This window comes from Barbus barbus (assembly GCF_936440315.1).
Source record: "Barbus barbus genome assembly, chromosome: 29".
In the NCBI taxonomy this organism is placed as follows: domain Eukaryota; kingdom Metazoa; phylum Chordata; class Actinopteri; order Cypriniformes; family Cyprinidae; genus Barbus; species Barbus barbus.
Genome location: NC_136757.1, coordinates 3,522,542 through 3,542,395, shown reverse-complemented (window position 1 = coordinate 3,542,395; position 19,854 = coordinate 3,522,542). Strand labels below are relative to the sequence as shown.

General features: G+C 40.9%; 1 protein-coding gene across 1 annotated transcript; it reads right to left on the bottom strand.

Annotated features, from left to right (window-relative positions):
* Window positions 1-3,902: 3,902 nt before the first annotated feature.
* Window positions 3,903-9,385, bottom strand: tas1r2.1 (taste receptor, type 1, member 2, tandem duplicate 1). Its single transcript, XM_079384137.1, has 6 exons — window positions 9,162-9,385; window positions 8,738-9,035; window positions 7,895-8,638; window positions 7,455-7,667; window positions 5,703-5,823; window positions 3,903-5,485 (listed from the first exon to the last, which is right to left on the bottom strand). The coding sequence occupies exons 1-6, from the start codon at window positions 9,371-9,373 to the stop codon at window positions 4,551-4,553; spliced, it is 2,523 nt and encodes an 840-aa protein (XP_079240263.1). The 5' UTR covers window positions 9,374-9,385; the 3' UTR covers window positions 3,903-4,550.
* Between the last annotated feature and the right edge of the window lie 10,469 nt (window positions 9,386-19,854).

Genomic DNA, 19,854 nt, shown 5'->3' with positions numbered 1-19,854 from the left:
CTGTGGTGTACGCTGCTCTTCCCCAGAGGGGCCGGCCCTCAGAAGTCCTGGGCCATAGGCAGCAGGATGTTTTAGCCAAAGACTATCCTGCAAAAGTGGTGGTCCGCAGATCCGCCTTCTGCTAGAAGCCTTTGGCCCAGGAGCGCCACTCTGACTCCAACATTCTGGGGAGTACGAGAAGTTATGCTCCTTTAATGAGGAGCTGGAACACGGTTGGGGCTGCTCTGCCCAGCAGCCCCTGCTGACCACCTCAACCCCCTCAGAGGAAGAGAGGTAAACATCGTGGTCTCACTCGTGAAAATCCCAAGAGGCTCCTATACACACACATATATGTAGATGTATATACATATATATATGCATATAAACATCTAACTTCCCCTAGTTAGATGAAAAGACGATTTAATTCCTCAAAATTAAATGCAGAAAAACAACCAGACAAGTAAACACGGCAACGACAACGCGCGCTGCAACAGCGAGCTCTCACTCAAAGGGGGAAGAACCGCACCGCGGGCTTCCAGCCCCGAGCGAGAAAGCTAGATCTGGGGAATGCAGGTGGAGATAGGGCGAACCCGTCTGCAACCAGAACTCGAGATCATAAGGTGGGTAGAAGCACAATCAGCCCCATTTTAGAGCTGACGGCGCGAACTCCGTATCTATGCAGGAACACTGCTATAATGATATCCTCATTCATAATATGCTTGTGAAAATAAAGTAACTTACAAAGCTCATCGACGTCCTTCACGTCCACCTCCTTGGAAGAAGACAGGTGGAGCGTCGAGCCCTCTCTCTCTGGGGGGAAGAAACCGCGTGGCGGGCTTCCGATCCCGGAGAGTGGGCGCTGGATCTGATGGGAAAGGAAGAAGATAGGGGCTCGCCTGATCCATCTGCGATTCCCACGAGCGCAGCCGCCGTTCCGCCTTGGCGAAAGCAGGGCCAGCACCGCGAGGAACGCTGGTGAAAGCTCCCTCATCACAGAGAGCCCTTTGAGAGCAAGTGTACGCAGTGACAAACGCTCACAAAGTGGGCAGTCAGCTCCCTCGAGAACTGACTCTGCGTGCTCTGCTCTCAAGCAGACCACACACGGACTGTGTGTATCCCCAGCAGTGAAGAACACACAGCCTGTAATACGATCTGCTCTCACCCAAGTGCTTAGTTTTCTTTGCACTTTTAGACATTGTGGAGCATATTTCAAGTGTGTAGGTACAAACAACACTAAATAAGACTCACAACACAGATCGACAGACACACACAGAGTAGCGGTTGCTGAATGACAAAAGCTGACATCGCTTCCACCGTACGTGCTTTTATGCTTCCTGGCCATTACGTCATCCGCCTGTGACGTCTCGCCCATCCATTGGACAGATTACACTTGTATCAGAGCGCGGTCACGCTGGAGGCGTTCCCCTTGCGTTCTTGGACGCAACTCGAGTTCCTGAAGAGGAACAGGTCTGTATAGTTTACTAACAATATAGATGTATCAATATCTATATAAAAACGTTTAGGGAGTAAAGAAAATGGAACACATGTTATGTATTAACAAAACACAGTAAAAAGTGATTTTTTTCAGAGAAATATATTTTCAATCTGAGTATGAACAACAACAAACACAAACCGTGCAGCTAATAGTGAAAACAATTGCACAAATTCTTCTACAACAATACAAGCAATGCAATGATTCACAAACTACACACAAAATGAGTGAGAAATATACAGAGTGCAACAGAAAAAAATAGTGAAAATGATCTTTATGAACTGTATAATTATTGTTTACATAATATACATAATATAAATGGAGCGATCCATTGGCGGTACTCTGCCTCAGAATCTTTATCCGATATGTACCGCGGTTTCATCCTTGTTTTTGGTTTGTTTTATGTCAAAGTACTCACTCGTGTGTTTTTCTGTGCTTTTTCAGAGAATTCTCTCGTGCAAATGTGTTATTTTGTGTTTGTTTTCATGCTTTCACTTTGCGTTTGTTCAAATTTCCAATGAAACATCGTAAATGGTGGTTCAAAAGACCAAAACCTATGTTTATTGGTTGAATATGGGACCGTTTGAACCAACCTGGGCATGGGGGGTGGGAATAAGTGTCAACAATTGTTCCTGTTTGGCTCAGAGGGATGAAATGCATGACGAATCAATGTTGTCAAAATGTTATGACTTAATCATTTATACTATGGAGCCTCTGAATATCCAAATGACACAAATGTGATATCTCCTAAAAGTCTCGTGCTTTGAGGGTTAAATGAGTCCTGGTAGGAATGAACATGTTCTCACAGAGACTGATATAGGATGTTAAAGACTCAGTGAGTTTGTATAGATCATTGGCCGCAGCTTCAAAAACACTCCAATCAGTGCAGTCGAAGCAGGCTTGTAAATCCCTCAAAAATAGACAAAAAAAAGATTATTGTATTTATGGTTTTCTCATCTATTTCTCATGATTAATGTAAATTTTCTTGCTTTAAATCTAGATTAAAAACCCATCTCTTTATCCTGGCTTACACATAACACACTAACACATTTTTAAAAATCAGATCCGTTAAAGGACTGTTAGGCTGCATGAATTAGGTCAACTGGAACCGGGAACACTTCCCATAACACCCAATGTACTTGTTACATCGTTAGAAGAAGTGCATCTAATGGCTAATGGCTAATGGCCTTTGGCTAATTCTGGTACATTTACAGGAATGTTTTTATTAATGTACAATGTCCCTGTCAAACTAAATAAATAAAAAATAAAAAATCTACTCTAATAATAGTCTGTTTTTTTGTTTTTCCGAGGTCACCGTAGCCACCAGATCCAGTCTGTATCCAGCCCAGATGGTGGATCAGCACCTAGAGATGACGTCTACAGTCCTGAATGTCAGTGGAGACCATGCCAACTAGGTGACAGATCCCCTCCGAAGACCTCATCACCTATACGGCCATCGGCATAAGACCATGGGAACCAGATGAGTCCTCTGCACAATCTGACTTTGTTGCAGCCTAGAATTAAACCTCTGGTTTCATCTGGCCAGAGGAGAACAGAACACTATTTTGACACACTATTTATCTGTTTAATACTGTAAAGCTGCTTTCACACAATCTGCATTGTAAAAAGCGCTTTATAAATAATGGTGATTTGACTTGACATGACTTACCAGAGCAAATGTTCATGATTCCTATGCACAGCAAAGATTAAAAGTTGATGTCTTTTGTTTATCAATATAAAATAATCCAACTTTATTTTGGGGGAAAAAAAACAATATTAGTTACTTGTGAACCTTAAGGGTGAACCATTTATTCATGCAAAAACAAAGCATTTTCGCTATGTTAATGATATCCTTCCTGTTGTCCACTAGAGGTTGTGTTGTTTTATCTAAGAGCAAATTTTTTGTGGTGTGAGAAGAAGTTGCCATTCTTTTTTGCTTCTATCCACTACAACATTTCAAAAAACGAAAGCTTTTATAGTGTTAAAACTCTGATTTCTAAGTAAACAATTCAGCAACTAGCCAGCCTTCTATTGATATCTGAGAGGAGTAAATGCAACCAATTGGTGTGAGGAACTTGGCATTGTGATTAGCATTGCTTTCAAAAGGGGCTAAAGAGAACTGAACTTTGAATGTAGTGTCTAATGTAGAGAACTGTGTGTTTCAGTTTTAGTGTGTAAACAACTGGAAAAACCAAAAAAGGTAAAAAAAAAAAATATATATATATATATATATATATATGTCCTATTGTTGGTCAGATTTGTTTGGTTAGTGTATTTGTGGATCATTTTCTTTCATCTGCTGTTGCAGGCTGTAAGGACCTTTGAAACATAACAGAAATCATTTGGCGAAGTGATATGGAACTTTGATGCCATGGACAGACTGCCTCATGTGTGCTTCCTGGAAACTAACTGCACACCCTAGTGAAAAATACATATTTGAAATATTTTTATTTCATGTTAAGTATACAAATACATTTACATATCAATGTACTTGGATGTACAGAAGTATATTTGACTTTGCTAAAGTGAAACTATTGGGTAACACTTTATTTTAGGGTCTCTTAAGTAGTTGCTTATTAGCATGCATATTACTAGAATATTAGCCATTTATAAGTAGTAATTAAGCACATATTAATGCCTTATTCTACATGACCTTATTCTACATCCCTAATCCTACCCAATACCTAAACCTAACTATTAATAAACAGCAAATTAGGAATTTATTGAGGGAAAAGTTGTTGTTAATAGTGAATAAGTGTTCCCTATTCTAAAGTGTAACCAACTATTGTTACTTTAGGCGTTTCTTTAAGACAGTAGCAGCATAATAGTGAAGAATCTAAGCCACCAAAAGTGTTTAAGAGTTAAGATTACTCTATCAACAATCTGACCTTGAGCAACAAATTTAACCACATACATGGAAGTTCTTATATGCTAATGTTTACAAGGTGCGTAGAGAGTCAAATAATGTTATCTGTCAAATGTCTACAATTGGGCTTTAAAAACACAAGCATCCTCCAACTAAAGTGAACTGCAATTCCTTTGGATGGATTGACTTTAAATGCGTCTTTGTTGTTGTCATCTATGTCCTGCTAATGGTTTGGGTGTAATTCTGAATAGATGTTTGAAAGTATGCAGCAGTGTTCTTTTGCGGTTGGAATATCATGATGAAAGATTTTGGTATGAAATAACTGAAGAGAATTCCGTATATACTAGATATCTGGGCCATTGCATTCAGAAGCATGATGTACTTGCTTTTGACAGAGAGGTATGCTGTGAAATATACAATCCAGCTCAGATAGTACAAAATTAAACAGAAGGTTATTGATTTGGCCTCATTGTAATTTTTAGGCAGATCTCTTCCCATGTAAGAAAATATGAGACACAGGAATCCAAGAAACCAACTTATAAACACGACTATGGTGAAGGTTATTGCGTTCCCCATTTCACACATGAGCATAATTTGGTCTTTAAAAGTCCAGGAGTCAGCAATGGGTTTGTCAGGAGAGACAGTCATCCATATCACACAAGAAATGAAATGAATGAAAGAAGAAAATGCAATGAAGAGCCACTGTCCGTTGTGCTTTACCCAAAGGCTGTGTAGCTTTGGAAACTGAGCAGCCATTTTAAAAACACAAATAATTTGAAAGGAACGGACAGTCAAACAGGAAATACAGATAGTGAAGAAAAATGCAAATATGGCATTTCTCAGGAGGCAAAATACAAATGTGGGTTTTCCAAAGAAAAAGAACACACTTATGCTAGACATAATCAAACACATTAACATGAGGAGACACATGCTGCCTCCAGCAGACTTTACCACAGGCGTGTTGAAGTTGTAGGCAAAAAGGCAAAGTATGGCAATAAGGAGAATAATTAGGAATGTGGTAGAAAACATGACAATGACAGAGGACATTTCTGCAAACTCAAGATAGACAACAATCCGTATTTTACATGTCGTACTGCCCTCATCAGACCATTCGCTCTCTAAACAGGAAAAACAGGTATATGGGTCCCCTGTAAAAAAACAAAAACAAACAAACAAACAAACAAAAACAATAATATGAATGTTAAGTAATAACGTTTTAACCAAGAGCCATGATAATATTAAATACGTGTGGGAAAATATTTTGTTTTCACATTTCAAAAAGTATCCTAATTCCAGTAAAGTATTGGTGATAGAATTGACTGAAGATGCTTAAATACCAAGGTGTCATTGAGCTAAGGTACTTACGTGAATAATCCACATAGCTGTTACGTGGGCATTTTTTACATGTAAAACAGCAACTATGAAAACCTTCAGGTTGCCTTGAATATCCTGGCTTACACTCAATAGAGCAGTTTGAGAAAGGAACCTTTAAGGAATGGAAAATATGGTATTATATTTACAGTTTTTGTAACTAAGATCAGTGTTCTCAAACAATTAACACAGCCTGAACACTATGTAATTTAGAAAAAATTCTAATTACATAAACACTACACACAAATTTATCAGACCTGCTAACCTTTATTTATATAGCGCTTTTAACAATACAAAATACAAAAAGCTAACAGACAACTAAACTAAAGCCAACTTCATTATTCCACTGGCATCAAATTGATATCTTATGCATGAGTAAGGAATTTACTTTGCATTTGCTTTGCATAAAGGGGATTATCTGAGATAACCAAGATCAAATGTAATAAATGAGCGGAAAAGGCAGAGAAGTCTCTGTGTGTAGTGTAAGGTAAGACTTTATTTTAAGGACCAGTTGTCACAATTAACTAGTTGCTTATTTACATGCATATAGCATATTGGCTGTTTATTAGTACTTGTAAAGCACATATTAATGTCTTATTCTGCATGACCATATTCTGCATCCCTAATCCTACCCCGTAGCTAAACTTAACAACTACCTCACTAACTATTATTAAGCAGCAAAATAGGAGTTTATTGTGGCAAAAATCTAAGTTAATAGTGAGAATTGATCCCTAAACTAAAGTGTGAATGAAGGAATCTGTGAAGAGGAAAGAGGAAGATTTCCCCCTTCACTTTCAAGACTGAGCACTGAAAGTATTGGGGAAAGATGAGGTAAAAGATAACTCACTCTTTATTTTAAGTTCCAATTCTCGGCATTAACAAACAATTAACTTTGACTTTTGCCTCAATAAACTCCTAATTTGCTTCTTATTAATAGTTAGTAAGGTAGTTGTTAAGTTTGGGTATTGGGTAGGATTAGGGATGTAGCATATGGTCATGCAGATATGTGCTTTATCAGCACTAATAAACAGCCAATATCTGACCCTGGACCTTAAGTCGCTGGGGTATATTTGTAGCAATAGCCAAAAATACATTGTATGGGTCAAAATGATCTTTTATGCCAAAAACCATTAGGATATTAAGTAAAGATCATGTTCCAGAAAGATATTTTGTAAATTTCCTACCGTAAATATAATGAAACTTAATTTTTGATTAGTAATATGCATTCCTAAGAACTTTATTTGGACAGCTTTAAAGGCGATTTTCAAATAGTTGTATCTCGGCCAAATATTGTCCTATCTGAACAAACCATACACCAATGGAAAGCTTATTTATTCGGCTTTGTATAATGATGATGTATAAATATCAATCTTGAAAAATTACCCTTATGACTGTTTTTGTGGTCTTGGGTCACATATGTTAATAATAGGCATGCTAATAAGCAACTAGTTAATAATGAGAATTGGTCCCTATACAAAAGTGTTACCAAAAATTCTCTATTGTGTCAACTTTATAAGTGGGCTTTTTCAATATACATTTGTATGAATATGTTATCAACTGAGAAAGTTTTGACATCAGTATTTGCTTTTTGTGTTAACTGAATAATTAGTATGAATTGTTTTGCTAGACAGCTGTGTTAATTGTTTTGAGAGTATTGTCATTTGTAGAAATATGTCAAACAGGTTGAGAAAAACTAAGGTAAATGTTTAGATAAAAGCTAACCAAAAATAAATAAGTATGACTTACAGAATCATTGGTAAGCCAGGGCAGGAGAGAGTTGTCAATGGCAAAAGCAGTTTTTGGGTATGTGTCATATGTGCCCACCATCTCAAACTGCGGAGGATTCACGTCAGTGCGCCAGTGCACAACTGCAAAACTGATGGTTGTATCATAATTTTCATCGTATTTCACCTGGCGGTCGTTAAGTGGAAAATCCAACTTCTTCATTTCTCTCATAAGCTATGGTGAAGTGTGTTCAAATAAAAAATACAAATAATTAATAAATAATAATATTATAACATGCATAGCATAAATATTATATTTATATAATAATATAATAATTTAAATATTTATTTATACATCTATTTAATAATAATACTATAAATGATAATATAATATACTTATTAATTATCTAATTAATCAAAACATTGCAGTATCTTATAATTAATTAAAATGTATTCACTTACCATGTATGGCTTGGCCTTTGTGTTTTTTGGGCATGCATTCATGTCACACTGCAGAACATTATGTAATGCATGAGCTATGGTATACATGGCAGCATAGATGGAGAAGGAGAATGAGGGATTCTCGTTTATAATCTCTTCTGCGGTCAACAATGGGCAGTAATCACAAACTTGATTACATGCCTTACTCTTACTCTGGACGTTACTCTCAGCGCTGTAGGTATTAATTGTTCTCCTGTCTTTATAGACAAAGTCATCAAATCCAGGCAAAGACAACAATCTATCCGTAATGCCAATGACTTTTCCAATTTTCCCAATTCCTGGCTCTCTTGGAAGCTGTTGATTCATAGCCCAGGTTTCACTCGCAATCCATACTTTCTCTCGGATGTTGTTCGCTATAGCTGTTTTGATTATGTTTACTGCATATTGTGGCACAGCAAAAACAACAATGACATTGATGTTGAGCATATCGATCTTTTTAAGCGTTTGACTATAGTTTGCATTTAGGCTCAGACCCTCTTGATAGGCCAAACAAATGCCAGTATTGCTGATATACTTGTTAAACAGCTTTAGTCCATCTGAACTGTAATTGTCTTGGCTACCAAGAAAGGCAACCCAGTTCCATCCAAACCAACGTATGATGTGAATAATCATCTCTACCATGTCTTTGTTGCTAGGGATTGTTCTTACAAAAGTAGGATACTGAAGTTTATTGCTTAATGCATAGCTAGAAGCTCCATAATTCACCTTTGAAAGAGAAGAAAACACTATATTATAAACAATTCATTTACTGTAGCATTATATAGTAACTTGATATTTTGTTTTGTAAAAAGAAATTAAATTTACCATTGGTATAAGGCCCATTGTAATCAGTGGTGCGAGTGTAATAGTCCTTGTGCTTCCGTATGGCCCTGTTAAAGCAATCACTTTAGGCTGATAGTTGTTTAATTTTTCTGTAGGTTTTATTGAGCCATTCTTTGAGATAAAAGTTAACACTGAACGGAAGTTCTTTGTGTTAGAACAATGGTCAAAAATTTCATAGCCCAGAGAAACATTGGGTAGAAGGGTGGTGGAGTTATTAATCTCCTCAATAGCAAACCTCATCACTTGCAACATCTGATAGCCAGATGCAGAGGTACTGTGCCTAAAAAACACCAATGAGGATGTTAATATCATGTAATTGAATATTCGGTTTCGAAATATGAAATGCTTTTTTGATTTAAAATACTGCGTAGCGATAACCCTAGACTGGTAAAAGGTCTTTGCTTACCTGATACATTCAGTGTTCTCCGGGGTGAAAAGGGGTGTCACTTGGTCAATTTCATGTAAAGCAAAAAGGCCACCCAATACATAATCTCCCTCCAAGCTGAAGTCAGACGTGGAATGTGGCAAAGAAATTTTGAAAAAGGAACAACTGGTAAAACACAAAAGGAAAACGCAAATTCTTATGAGAAGCATGGTTTTAGATGAACCGCTGGTCATGAAACAGGTATGTGAAGTGGCTAGCCGTTTGAGAGAAGTGAGACTCATATAGTACTCTTAATTTGCTTAAAACACATTGTTATTTGCTTAAACCACTCTATTCACTGATTCAAATGCCTATTTCCATATCTAAACTCACGAAGAATATGTCAATCAGTTACTAAGTAGAGCATTACACCACAAACATCTCCTCATACATAAATTTACAGATTAAATCAAACTCTCAGGAGTGGTTTTATAGTTGAATCAGAGTCACAAAGATTTCTCACTTATGAAAGTTAATGCGATTACTATGGTGTTACATCACATTTTGTGTATAAAAAACAGTTAATGGCTTCCCTTAATTCTGAAAATGCGGAAAACATCAGTTCATAGATTTCCAATGGACTAGGCAAAAAACAGCAAAAATATCTGTGGTTTCATAAAATCATACTGGAATTAAGGAAACAGTGACCTTAAAACAGAAAGGTTATTCGCATATATTTTACATTTACATTCAATTTGCTTAACCCAGTTCCTGCATCAATTTAAATGCTTTTGCATATCTGACAATAATATAGATATGTCACACAAGTCTCACATTACACAAACAGTGTCACTTACTGACACAGATTTCTAAGAAAGGATATTCTGGACAGGAACCAGATTTTCCATGTTGTATTATAATGCAATTTTTTCAACTATAGACACTATGAATGCAAATAGATAGCTTACAAATAACATGAACTTTCTATAAAGTCTACGAGTGAAAATAGTTATATCTCTCCTCATATCATTATTAAGGATGCATTGATGCTTGTTAATGAGCTTTTGCAACATAGAAAAAAATCAAAACAGCTTTAAACAGAAAACAAGTCATTCACGGCATTAAAACACACACACACACATTTGTTTCTGTGAATTGTGGGGACTTTCCATAGACTTCTATTACTTTTTTACTGACCAAACAATATATTCTATCCTCTAACCCAACTCCAACCTGCCCCTTACAGAAAACCTGTTTGCATTCTTACACTTTCAGATAAACATCATTTACTCAAAGAAGAAAATTATCTAGAACAGGGGCAAGTCAAGTGATCACAAGCGAGACTATGGGTACTTCAGAGCGTGAACAAAAGTCAAAAACAAAAAACAAAAAGTGGATTCCGTTGCAAAACAAAAAATCCACATGCAGGCACTCACATAGTAAGTGAAGTGTCTTACACCCTGATGAAGGCCTTCTTGGGCTGACGCGCATTGATGTTTTTTAATATGTAGTTCTGTCTAATAAAAGTTTTTGTACTTCGCTTGCTATGTGAGTGCCTGGATGTGGATTTCTTGTTTTGCAATGGAATCCATACAACTGCATAAAGGCACATTCAATGGGGGACAATGTTTGGTGCTATTTAAAAAAAAAACTATTATACAATAATAAATTGTGTTTTTGTGTAAAATGTGTCATTAACTAATATTATGTTAAAAATGTATTGTTATTACAGTAAATGCAATTTGTGTGTTCCTGAATTACAAAACAGTTTTGCTGCTATAGATGTGTGATACAGTTAAAAATAGGGACGGGTTTTGTGGAATAGTTAGGTACGAGTGGTTTAAGGGGTAGGGTCAAGTTTAATTATAAAATAGACATAACTACAGAAATTAAAGGGGTTCTATATTTACCCTGTTCACAAGATGTATAGCATCTACATCACCACAGAACATCTAATATTCCATGCTGTTAATACCTCTTTTTATGTGGAAGTAAAAGCGTGCTGTCTTCATGTGTGAGTCTTTAAATGCAATAACCTGCTGCTGTTCCCCACCCCTTTCCAGAGGAGGGCTGTGGCTTTATGGCTAGTGTATGGCAGTTACGTATCTGCTATGGAACAACAAACATAACCTTTTTTTCCCCAGAAAGCCAGCTATTTTGTGTCAACTGTCAAAAACACACAAAGTTTACATAAACACAGACATGTATGTTCCCAAAAGAAAATTCAGGACTGCAATTGAGGCATTTGAAGGAGTTTAGAAAGTTTAGAAGTACTTTCTGATATGTAGAATAAATCCCTTTGGAGTGGACTCTGGAATAGGAACCCTTTAAAAAATACAATTACATGCAGGTATGTTTTAAAATTAAGGAAGTACACAATAATTGCATGTTATAAAATTAATGGTCCCACTTTACGTTAGGTGGCCTTAACTACTATGTGCAGTATCTCACAGAAGTGAGTACACCCCTCACATTTTTGTAAATATTTTATTATATCTTTTCATGTGACAACACTGAAGAAATGACACTTTGCTACAATGTAAAGTAGTGAGTGTACAGCTTGTATAACAGTGTAAATTTGCTGTCCCCTCAAAATAACTCAACACACAGCCATTAATGTCTAAACCGCTGGCCACAAAAGTGAGTACACCCCTAAGTGAAAATGTCCAAATTGGGCCCAATTAGACATTTTCTCTCCCCGTGTCATATGGCTCGTTAGTGTTACAAGGTCTCAGGTGTGAATGGGGAGCAGGTGTGTTAAATTTGGTGTTATCGCTCTCACTCTCTCATACTGGTCACTTGAAGTTCAACATGGCACCTCATGGCAAAGAACTCTCTGAGGATCTGAAAAAAAGAATTGTTGCTCTACATAAAGATGGCATAGGCTATAAGAAGATTGCCAAGACCCAGAAACTGAGCTGCATACATAGAGCGGTTTAACAGGACACATTCCACTCAGAACAGGCCTCGTCATGGTCGACCAAAGAAGTTGAGTGCACGTGCTCAGCGTCATATCCAGAGATTGTGTTTGGGAAATAGACGTATGAGTGCTGCCAGCATTGCTGCAGAGGTCGAAGGGGTGGGGGTCAGCCTGTCAGTGCTCAGACCATACGCCGCACACTGCATCAAATTGGTCTGGGCTGTCGTCCCAGAAGGAAGCCTCTTCTAAAGATGATGCACAAGAAAGCCCGCAAACAGTTTGCTGAAGACAAGCAGACTAAGGACATGGATTACTGGAACCATGCCCTGTGGTCTGATGAGACCAAGATAAACTTATTTGGTTCAGATGGTGTCAAGCGTGTGCTGCGGCAACCAGGCGAGGAGTACAAAGACAAGTGTGTCTTGCCTACAGTCAAGCTTGGTGGTGGGAGTGTCATGGTCTGGGGCTGCATGAGTGCTGCCAGCACTGGTGAGCTACAGTTCATTGAGGGAACCATGAATGCTAACAAGTACTGTGACATACTGAAGCAGAGCATGATCCCTTCCCTTCGGAGACTGGGCTACAGGGCAGTATTCCAACATGATAACGACCCCAAACACACCTCCAAGACGCCGAGGGTAAAGGTGATGGACTGGCCAAGCATGTCTCCAGACCAAAACCCTATTGAGCATCTGTGGGGCATCCTCAAATGGAGGATGGAGGAGTGCAAGGTCTCTAACATCCACCAGCTCCGTGATGTCGTCATGGAGGAGTGGAAGAGGACTCCAGTGGCAACCTGTGAAGCTCCGGTGAACTCCATGCCCAAGAGGGTTAAGGCAGTGCTGGAAAATAATGGTGGCCACACAAAACATTGGCACTTTGTGCCCAATTTGGACATTTTCACTTAGGGGTGTACTCACTATTGTGGCCAGCGGTTTAGACATTAATGGCTGTGTGTTGAGTTATTTTGAGGGCACAGCAAATGTACACTGTTATACAAGCTGTACACTCACTATTATGGAAACTGACAATTAAAATGCAGATCTTGTTACTGTGCTATTTAATAGTATTTTCACTATATTTTGGATTTTAATATCCAGTGCAGAGTTGATGTTATACGGCTTGTTCAGTGAATCGCTGCCGACTCAGTGACCAGCCGTGAAACTGTTCAAATTCCCTATAAAATCATAAATGATTCTCTTTGAGTTTCCCTTTAAATTACATATTACCTTACATTGTATTGGTGGAGAACCTTGGGCAGATTAATCTAAATTTTGGGCATAAACCACGTTATTTAATCTTCTCTATTGCTGCTGACGAAAGATGAGAAGCTTCTGAGCCGAGACTAGCGTGTGTGACGTGACGTCAGCAGCGCGCACTTGAATGAATGAATGAATGAATGAACGCAGAGAAGGCTGTAACTGGAGTCTGCCTCTCAAACTGCAGTAAGGGAACTTAAAGTTAACATCTGAGATCGTGCAATAAGGTTGAAATTGTGTATATTCCTCTTTTCAGTAATGCCTTGTTTTATAGCTGAATTGATATTATTGTGTTCCAGTGTGTGTCATTCAATAGCTATACTCCCTGCCAGGGAATCCCAGTCACTGTTAGCCGAACGAAGCTAAACTTCAGTGATTCAAAGGGAAATAAATCGGTGGATAAAGAATAGTTTTGAGCGTATTCCTCAATTCTATTTATCAAAGCCTTATTATTCATAGTTTGATTGTCAGTGTAGTCCCTTTTCAAATCATCCATTCTATGCTATTTGACTCCTTGGGTTAAACGATAGAGAATAATGCTTGCCTGTTTGTGTAACGTTACACTGTTCAGCTCCGTTTTTAACACCATCATCATGGACACACTTCAGAATAAGTCTCAGCTCTCCATCCCCACCTCCGTCTGTCAGTGGACCACCAGCTTCCTGACAGACAGACAGCAGTTAGTAAAGCTTGGTAAATCCACATCCAGCACTCTTACCATCAGCACTGGAGATCCTCAGGGCTGCGTTCTCTCCCCACTGCTCTTCTCCCTCTACACCAACGACTGCACATCTAAAGACCCCTCTGTCAAGCTCCTGAAGTTTGCAGACGACACCACACTGATCGGCCTCATTCAGGATGGTGACGAGTCTGCTTACAGACAGGAGGTTAAGGAGCTGGCTGCATGGTGCAGTCTTAACAACCTGGAGCTGAACACACTCAAAACTGTGGAGATGATCGTGGACTTCAGGAGAAACTTTCTTTGGCGTTCCCCGCGGCGCTGGCCCACTTCCACTGAGGCGGAGCGGAGGTCGCGCTCGTGGGGTTCGCGGCGGGATCTGATGGAGGGATCGGAGACAAGCGTGTCTCTATCTCCATCCTCACCTGTCAGATCCCATGACCGCTCCCCGAGATCGGAAGCCTGCCTTGCGGATACTTCTCCTCAGGCAGCGGCCTCTGTGTTTCTCTTGCCTTCCTCTGAGGAGGTTGACACGGGAAACACTGAGCATGTTGCACCCCCTCTTTCACCCAGCAATATGAGGAGCTTGTGGAGTGTCATGTCGAACCGCAGAGAGGGTTATACGAGCGTTTTCTGCAGTTTCAGACTCTTGCCTTTTTTCCCCGACCTCCACACTGAGGTGTCGAGGTCATGGGGAAAACATGGCCCGCCTCTTCATCCCCTCATTCGATTACTACAGTAATGTGATGGGAACGAGTGTGCGCGGTTACAGAGCGATGCCACGTGTTCAAAAGACGCTTGCAAGCTATCTGTCCCCTGACGCTGCGTCATCTCTGAAGGCAAGGGGTACGCGGCAGCAGGTCGGGCTGGTTTATGTCTGCACACCATGGTGGTGTTGCGGGCATGCCCGGCTGACCTGCTCAAGGAGTTGGATGAGGGCGAGGGATTTAGTGCGGAGGACATTCGTATGAAAACGCTGCAAACCGCTGATTTGTCTCTCCGCACCACCAAGGAGACCGCCCGTGTCATCAGGCGATCTATGGCAGCCCTGGTGGCAGCGGAGAGGCATCTTTGGTTGACCCTGTCGGATATTTAAGACCGCAACAGGGTCTTCCTTCTGGACGCCCCGCTGTCGCCTTCCGGCCTTTTCGGTGACGCTGTTGACTCCGTTGTAGACGGGCACCCCGAGGCAGGTGGCGGCGTTCCAACGGTTTCTCCTTCGCCGCTCTCTAGCTCACGGGGCTGCTGGGTGAGAGCAGCCCCTGCCACATGCTGGCTCCTCATATAGGCAAGCTCGCCTCCGCGGGAGCGGGGTCGGGGCGGTAAGAAGGGTGCCTCCAGCCAATCAGGCGAAGAGGTCTTTGGCCAAGAAGCCCTGATGTGAGTGGACCAGGGCTTGTGAGGGTAGCCCCGCTGGGGTAGAGCAACGATCACCGCAGCGTACGGTGCTCGTCCTCCCCCAGTGCCCTCAGGAGATTGATCTGCTAACCCTGCCACATATGGTGTTCCGGGGCACAGCGGTCTCCAGCGAGCATACATCTCAGTCTTTTCCGCCCAGAACCGTAGCGGAGCTGAGATGCTCGCCACCCCTTCGGGGGTCTCTGGACTAGCCGCTCTGATTACACCAGAGGCCAGTCTCGAGAGACTGGTTCCTTTAGGAGACTATTTTGCAGCGTGGAATCCTGCCAAATGTATCTCAGTGGGTCTTGCGCACTGTAGAGAGAGGCTACAGAATCCAGTTCAGTTCTCGTCCGCCTCAATTCAACGGGGTGGATTCAAGTCCGAGGACTGGTTTGTCACGTAGAGCTAAAAGACGCATACTTCCACGTCTCCGTCCTTCCCACTCACAGGAAGTTCCTGAGGTTTGCTTTCGGGGGCAAAGCTTACCAATATCGGGTACTTCCCTTCGGCCTAGCATTCTCACCCCGCACTTTTACGAGTGTGTGGGCGCCGCGTTAGTGCCGCTGTGGCTACGGGGCGTCCGCATACTCAATTACATCGACGATTGGTTGATTCTCGCTCAATCAGAGCGGAGGGCGGCTCAACAACGAGATGTTGTTCTCGCTCACTTAAAAGTGTTGGGGTTAAGACTGAACTCCAAGAAAGTGTGCTTTCTCCATTACAGAGAACAACTTATCTGGGGGTGGTGTGGGATTCGACCACGGTGCAGGCACGTATGTCTCCTGCTCGGATCGAGTCAATCCTCACGAAAGTCAGGAGGTTGAAAGAAGGCCAGTCACTCACTGTCAAGCAGTTTCAGACACTGCTGGGTCTGGTGGCAGCTGCGTCCAACGTGATACCTATTGGCCTGCTGTACATGAGACCCCTACAATGGTGGCTCAAGACCAAGGGGTACTCCCCGAGGGGAAACCCGCTTCGCATGATCAAGGTCATGCGGAGATGCCTACGGGCCTTAGACATGTGGAGACAACCTTGGCTCTTGTCCCAAGGCCCAGTGCTGGGAGTTCCGTGTCGCCGCATACGCTAGCGACGGATGCATCCCTCAACGGTTGGGGAGAGGTCATGAGTGGCCACCCTGCCCACGGTCTGTGGAGGGGTCATAATCTCGCTTGGCACTTGCTACAGGCTCGAGATGCTGGCCGTGTTTCAGGCTCTGAAATACTTTCTCCCAGACCTAAGAGGTTGCCATGTGTTAGTTCGCACCGACAACACATCTTATATCTCTTATATCTGCGGGATGGTCTATGCCCCTGACTTTTGTCAGGTTCTATGGCCTGGACATGCAAGCCACTCCAGGCTCTTCCGTTCTCTCGTCCTAGATGTGCTACGTAAGGATACACACGGGGCAGGGATTGGGAAGTCTGGTGGCGTGGGTATCTCGTTCCCCAAAGCGTCTCTGGACGCAGCTCGAGTTCCTGAAGAGGAACGTCTTAGGTTACGTATGTAACCCCGGTTCCTCGAAGGAACGAGATACTGCGTCGCGAGGCCACACTTCCAGCATCCCTGCCAGCGTTTGCTTCAATTTAGACGCTGACGCCGGTTTCACCGCACGTGCTTTTATGCCAGCTGGTCATTACGTCCCCTCGCCCGTGACGTCCCGCCATCCATTGGACAGATTCTCATTCCTTCGAGGAACTGGGGTTACATACGTAACCTAAGATGATTCCTGGGCACCACCATCTCTCAGGACCTGAAGTGTGACAATCACATTGACTCTATTGTGAAATAAGGCCCAGCAGAGGTTGTACTTCCTTCGCCAGCTGAGGAAGTTCAACCTGCCACAGGAGCTGCTGAAACAATTCTACCCTGCCATCATTGAATCCGTCCTCTGCACTTCAATAACTGTCTGGTTCAGCTCAGCTACCAAATCTGACCTCAGAAGACTACAGAGGGTTAGTCCGGAATGCTGAGTGTATCATTGGTACAACGCTCCCCACTCTCCAAGAACCATACTTATCCAGAGTGAGCAAAAGGGCTGGTAAAATCACTCTGGACCCCTCACATCCAGCACACTCCCTCTTTCAACTGTTACCGTCTGGTCGATGCTACAGAGCTCTGAGAACCAGAACAACCAGACACAGGAACAGTTTCTTCCCTCAGGCAATCCATCTCATGAACACTTGACAATAAAACACGGAACACACAACTCTATTATTTATTCACCACACTTGTTTTTGCTGTTTTGTACATTGCCTATTTTGATATGTGTATTATTCTTTATTATCTGTGTCCTGTCCTGTTGCTCTGTCTCTGTTGCACTGTGGAGCATCTGTCACTAAAACAAATTCCTTGTATGTGTAAACATACTTGGCCAATAAAGCTCATTCTGATTCTGATTCTGATTCAGTGAATTTAATCTCGCTCAACACTGCGTGTGTCCAAGAGATTTGAATGGGAGTTTTAAATGCTTGATCAAGTAAAGTTTAACTTTGAACCAACAGCGAAGAAAACCTGTTGTGTTTACGTGTCCAGAGAAACTGGCACGGGCTTTGATGATACACCGTTTCCCCCAACTGCAGCACGAAGCTGCTATTTGAATAAAGTTTAAGTTTAACTCTGAACGAACTGAGAGTTTAAGCGCTACATCGCAGAACCAACTAAAAGCAGTGTTGTTTATTTGTACAGTGTTGAAATGCGCCGACATTTCATGTAACATGCTTAACTGTACTGGCAATGCAACGATGCTAGTCCACTAGAGTTTGTTTTGGTTGCCACAGCTACGATCAGGACACGGAAGTCTTAACCTACTTCCAGAGCAACTCTGAACTGTGCACGCTCAGCACATCGATGCTATTGTAAACAAACTCATGCTGTTGCTAAGCTAACGAAACGGTTGTGTTTACATTGTACAAGTCTATACTAAAGCCATTAGCCTCAAAGGTTAGCAGTTAGCATTAACATCCAGTGGTTGAATACAGTGTGTGTTTCAATAGCTAAAGTGGTTTAACCCTTTAAACATCTCAACTAATACACTTGTTGGTCCTTTTCTTTCTAATTTCTCACTTCTTACCACTTATTTCAATTTTTAATAGAAAGGGAAATACTAGTTCACAATTATTAATTTTGCCAAATTCAAAATTTCATTAAGACATTCAATTTATTTGGAATCATTCAAATTTTGCCCTCAGATCATTTCATATGATCATTACTTCTAGTATTCTCTTCTGGGCCTAATCATTTTAGGTACAAATAAGTCTTGAACTTTGAAAGTTTAAGTAAACTTATTCTACCTAATTGATTTATTAACCATATTAATAGATTCTATTCAGACTTATACTCACTCATTACTTTGAGTTTTTATCCGCTCATTCTTCCTCTTTTGGTTATACACTATTTTTATTTACTGATTTCCTCCTTAATTAAATTATTATTATTTTTTTTTTTGCTTATTTTGCCCATTTATTACTTTTAATTTTACTTTGTCTCTCCATTCTTTCCTCTGTGTATCCTAGCTTGGGAACGACACAGCTGAGTCTTAATAGGAAACATTGTTATCCCTCACTACAAGTTCAAATAAATTAGAGAGACAAATCTCTTTCACCCAAAATTTATTTTTGTTGATTAGTTGTGTAGCAACTGAAAACAACGCTCTACTCGTAGTCAGGCATAACCTCTTGCTAGTTTTACATACATTCTAAATCATAAACATCTTAAAGACATCTAATAGACGTCTATTTGACATCTAAAAGGAAACGTCCTATAGACGTATTGCAGATGTGCAAACACCCTAAACAATATGTCTTGCAGATGTAAATGCAGCCATCAAATAGACGTCTTGGAGATGTGCGTGTGCTATCAGGGTCCTAGCCTCCCCACATTTGAAAACGCAATCCAAATTTTAACATCTCATCCAAACGCTGAGATCAGTTTAATAGAGATAAGTTTTGAGCAACCATTGCCTTCGCAGCCTCCCTGGTGAGCAGTACAACTGTAAGGTGTACGGTTGTCAATCCTGTCAGACTAAGAAAGAGATATCAGAATTATTATTATATTTGTTTGTCTAAAACAGAAATTTAATAATATCGTTTGCCTCCTTTATAACAACATTTAAAAGAAAAAAAAGAGAATTTTCCTCATTTGAAAAAAAAAGAGAAATTGTTTATTTTAATTTAATTAGTTTTTTACCTTTTTCTCTCTTTTCCCTCTTCCTCATCAAAGTGACGAAGTCTTCACACCTCTAGTCTACCTAGATACCCTGGGACCAACACAGTCATCACCACACTACACTAGTGGTCCAAAATCACTGACACAACACTTAGTTGTAGCACCACACATAGGCTTATACTTCACACAGATCGGTGTCAGTCTCTCTTCTCCCCAGCGTGCCAACATGCCGCAGACTGCAAACTCCTTTGCCCAAGGGGAAGATGTGAACACTTGGCTGAGAGGCACGACAGACAGCCTCACCCCCAAGAC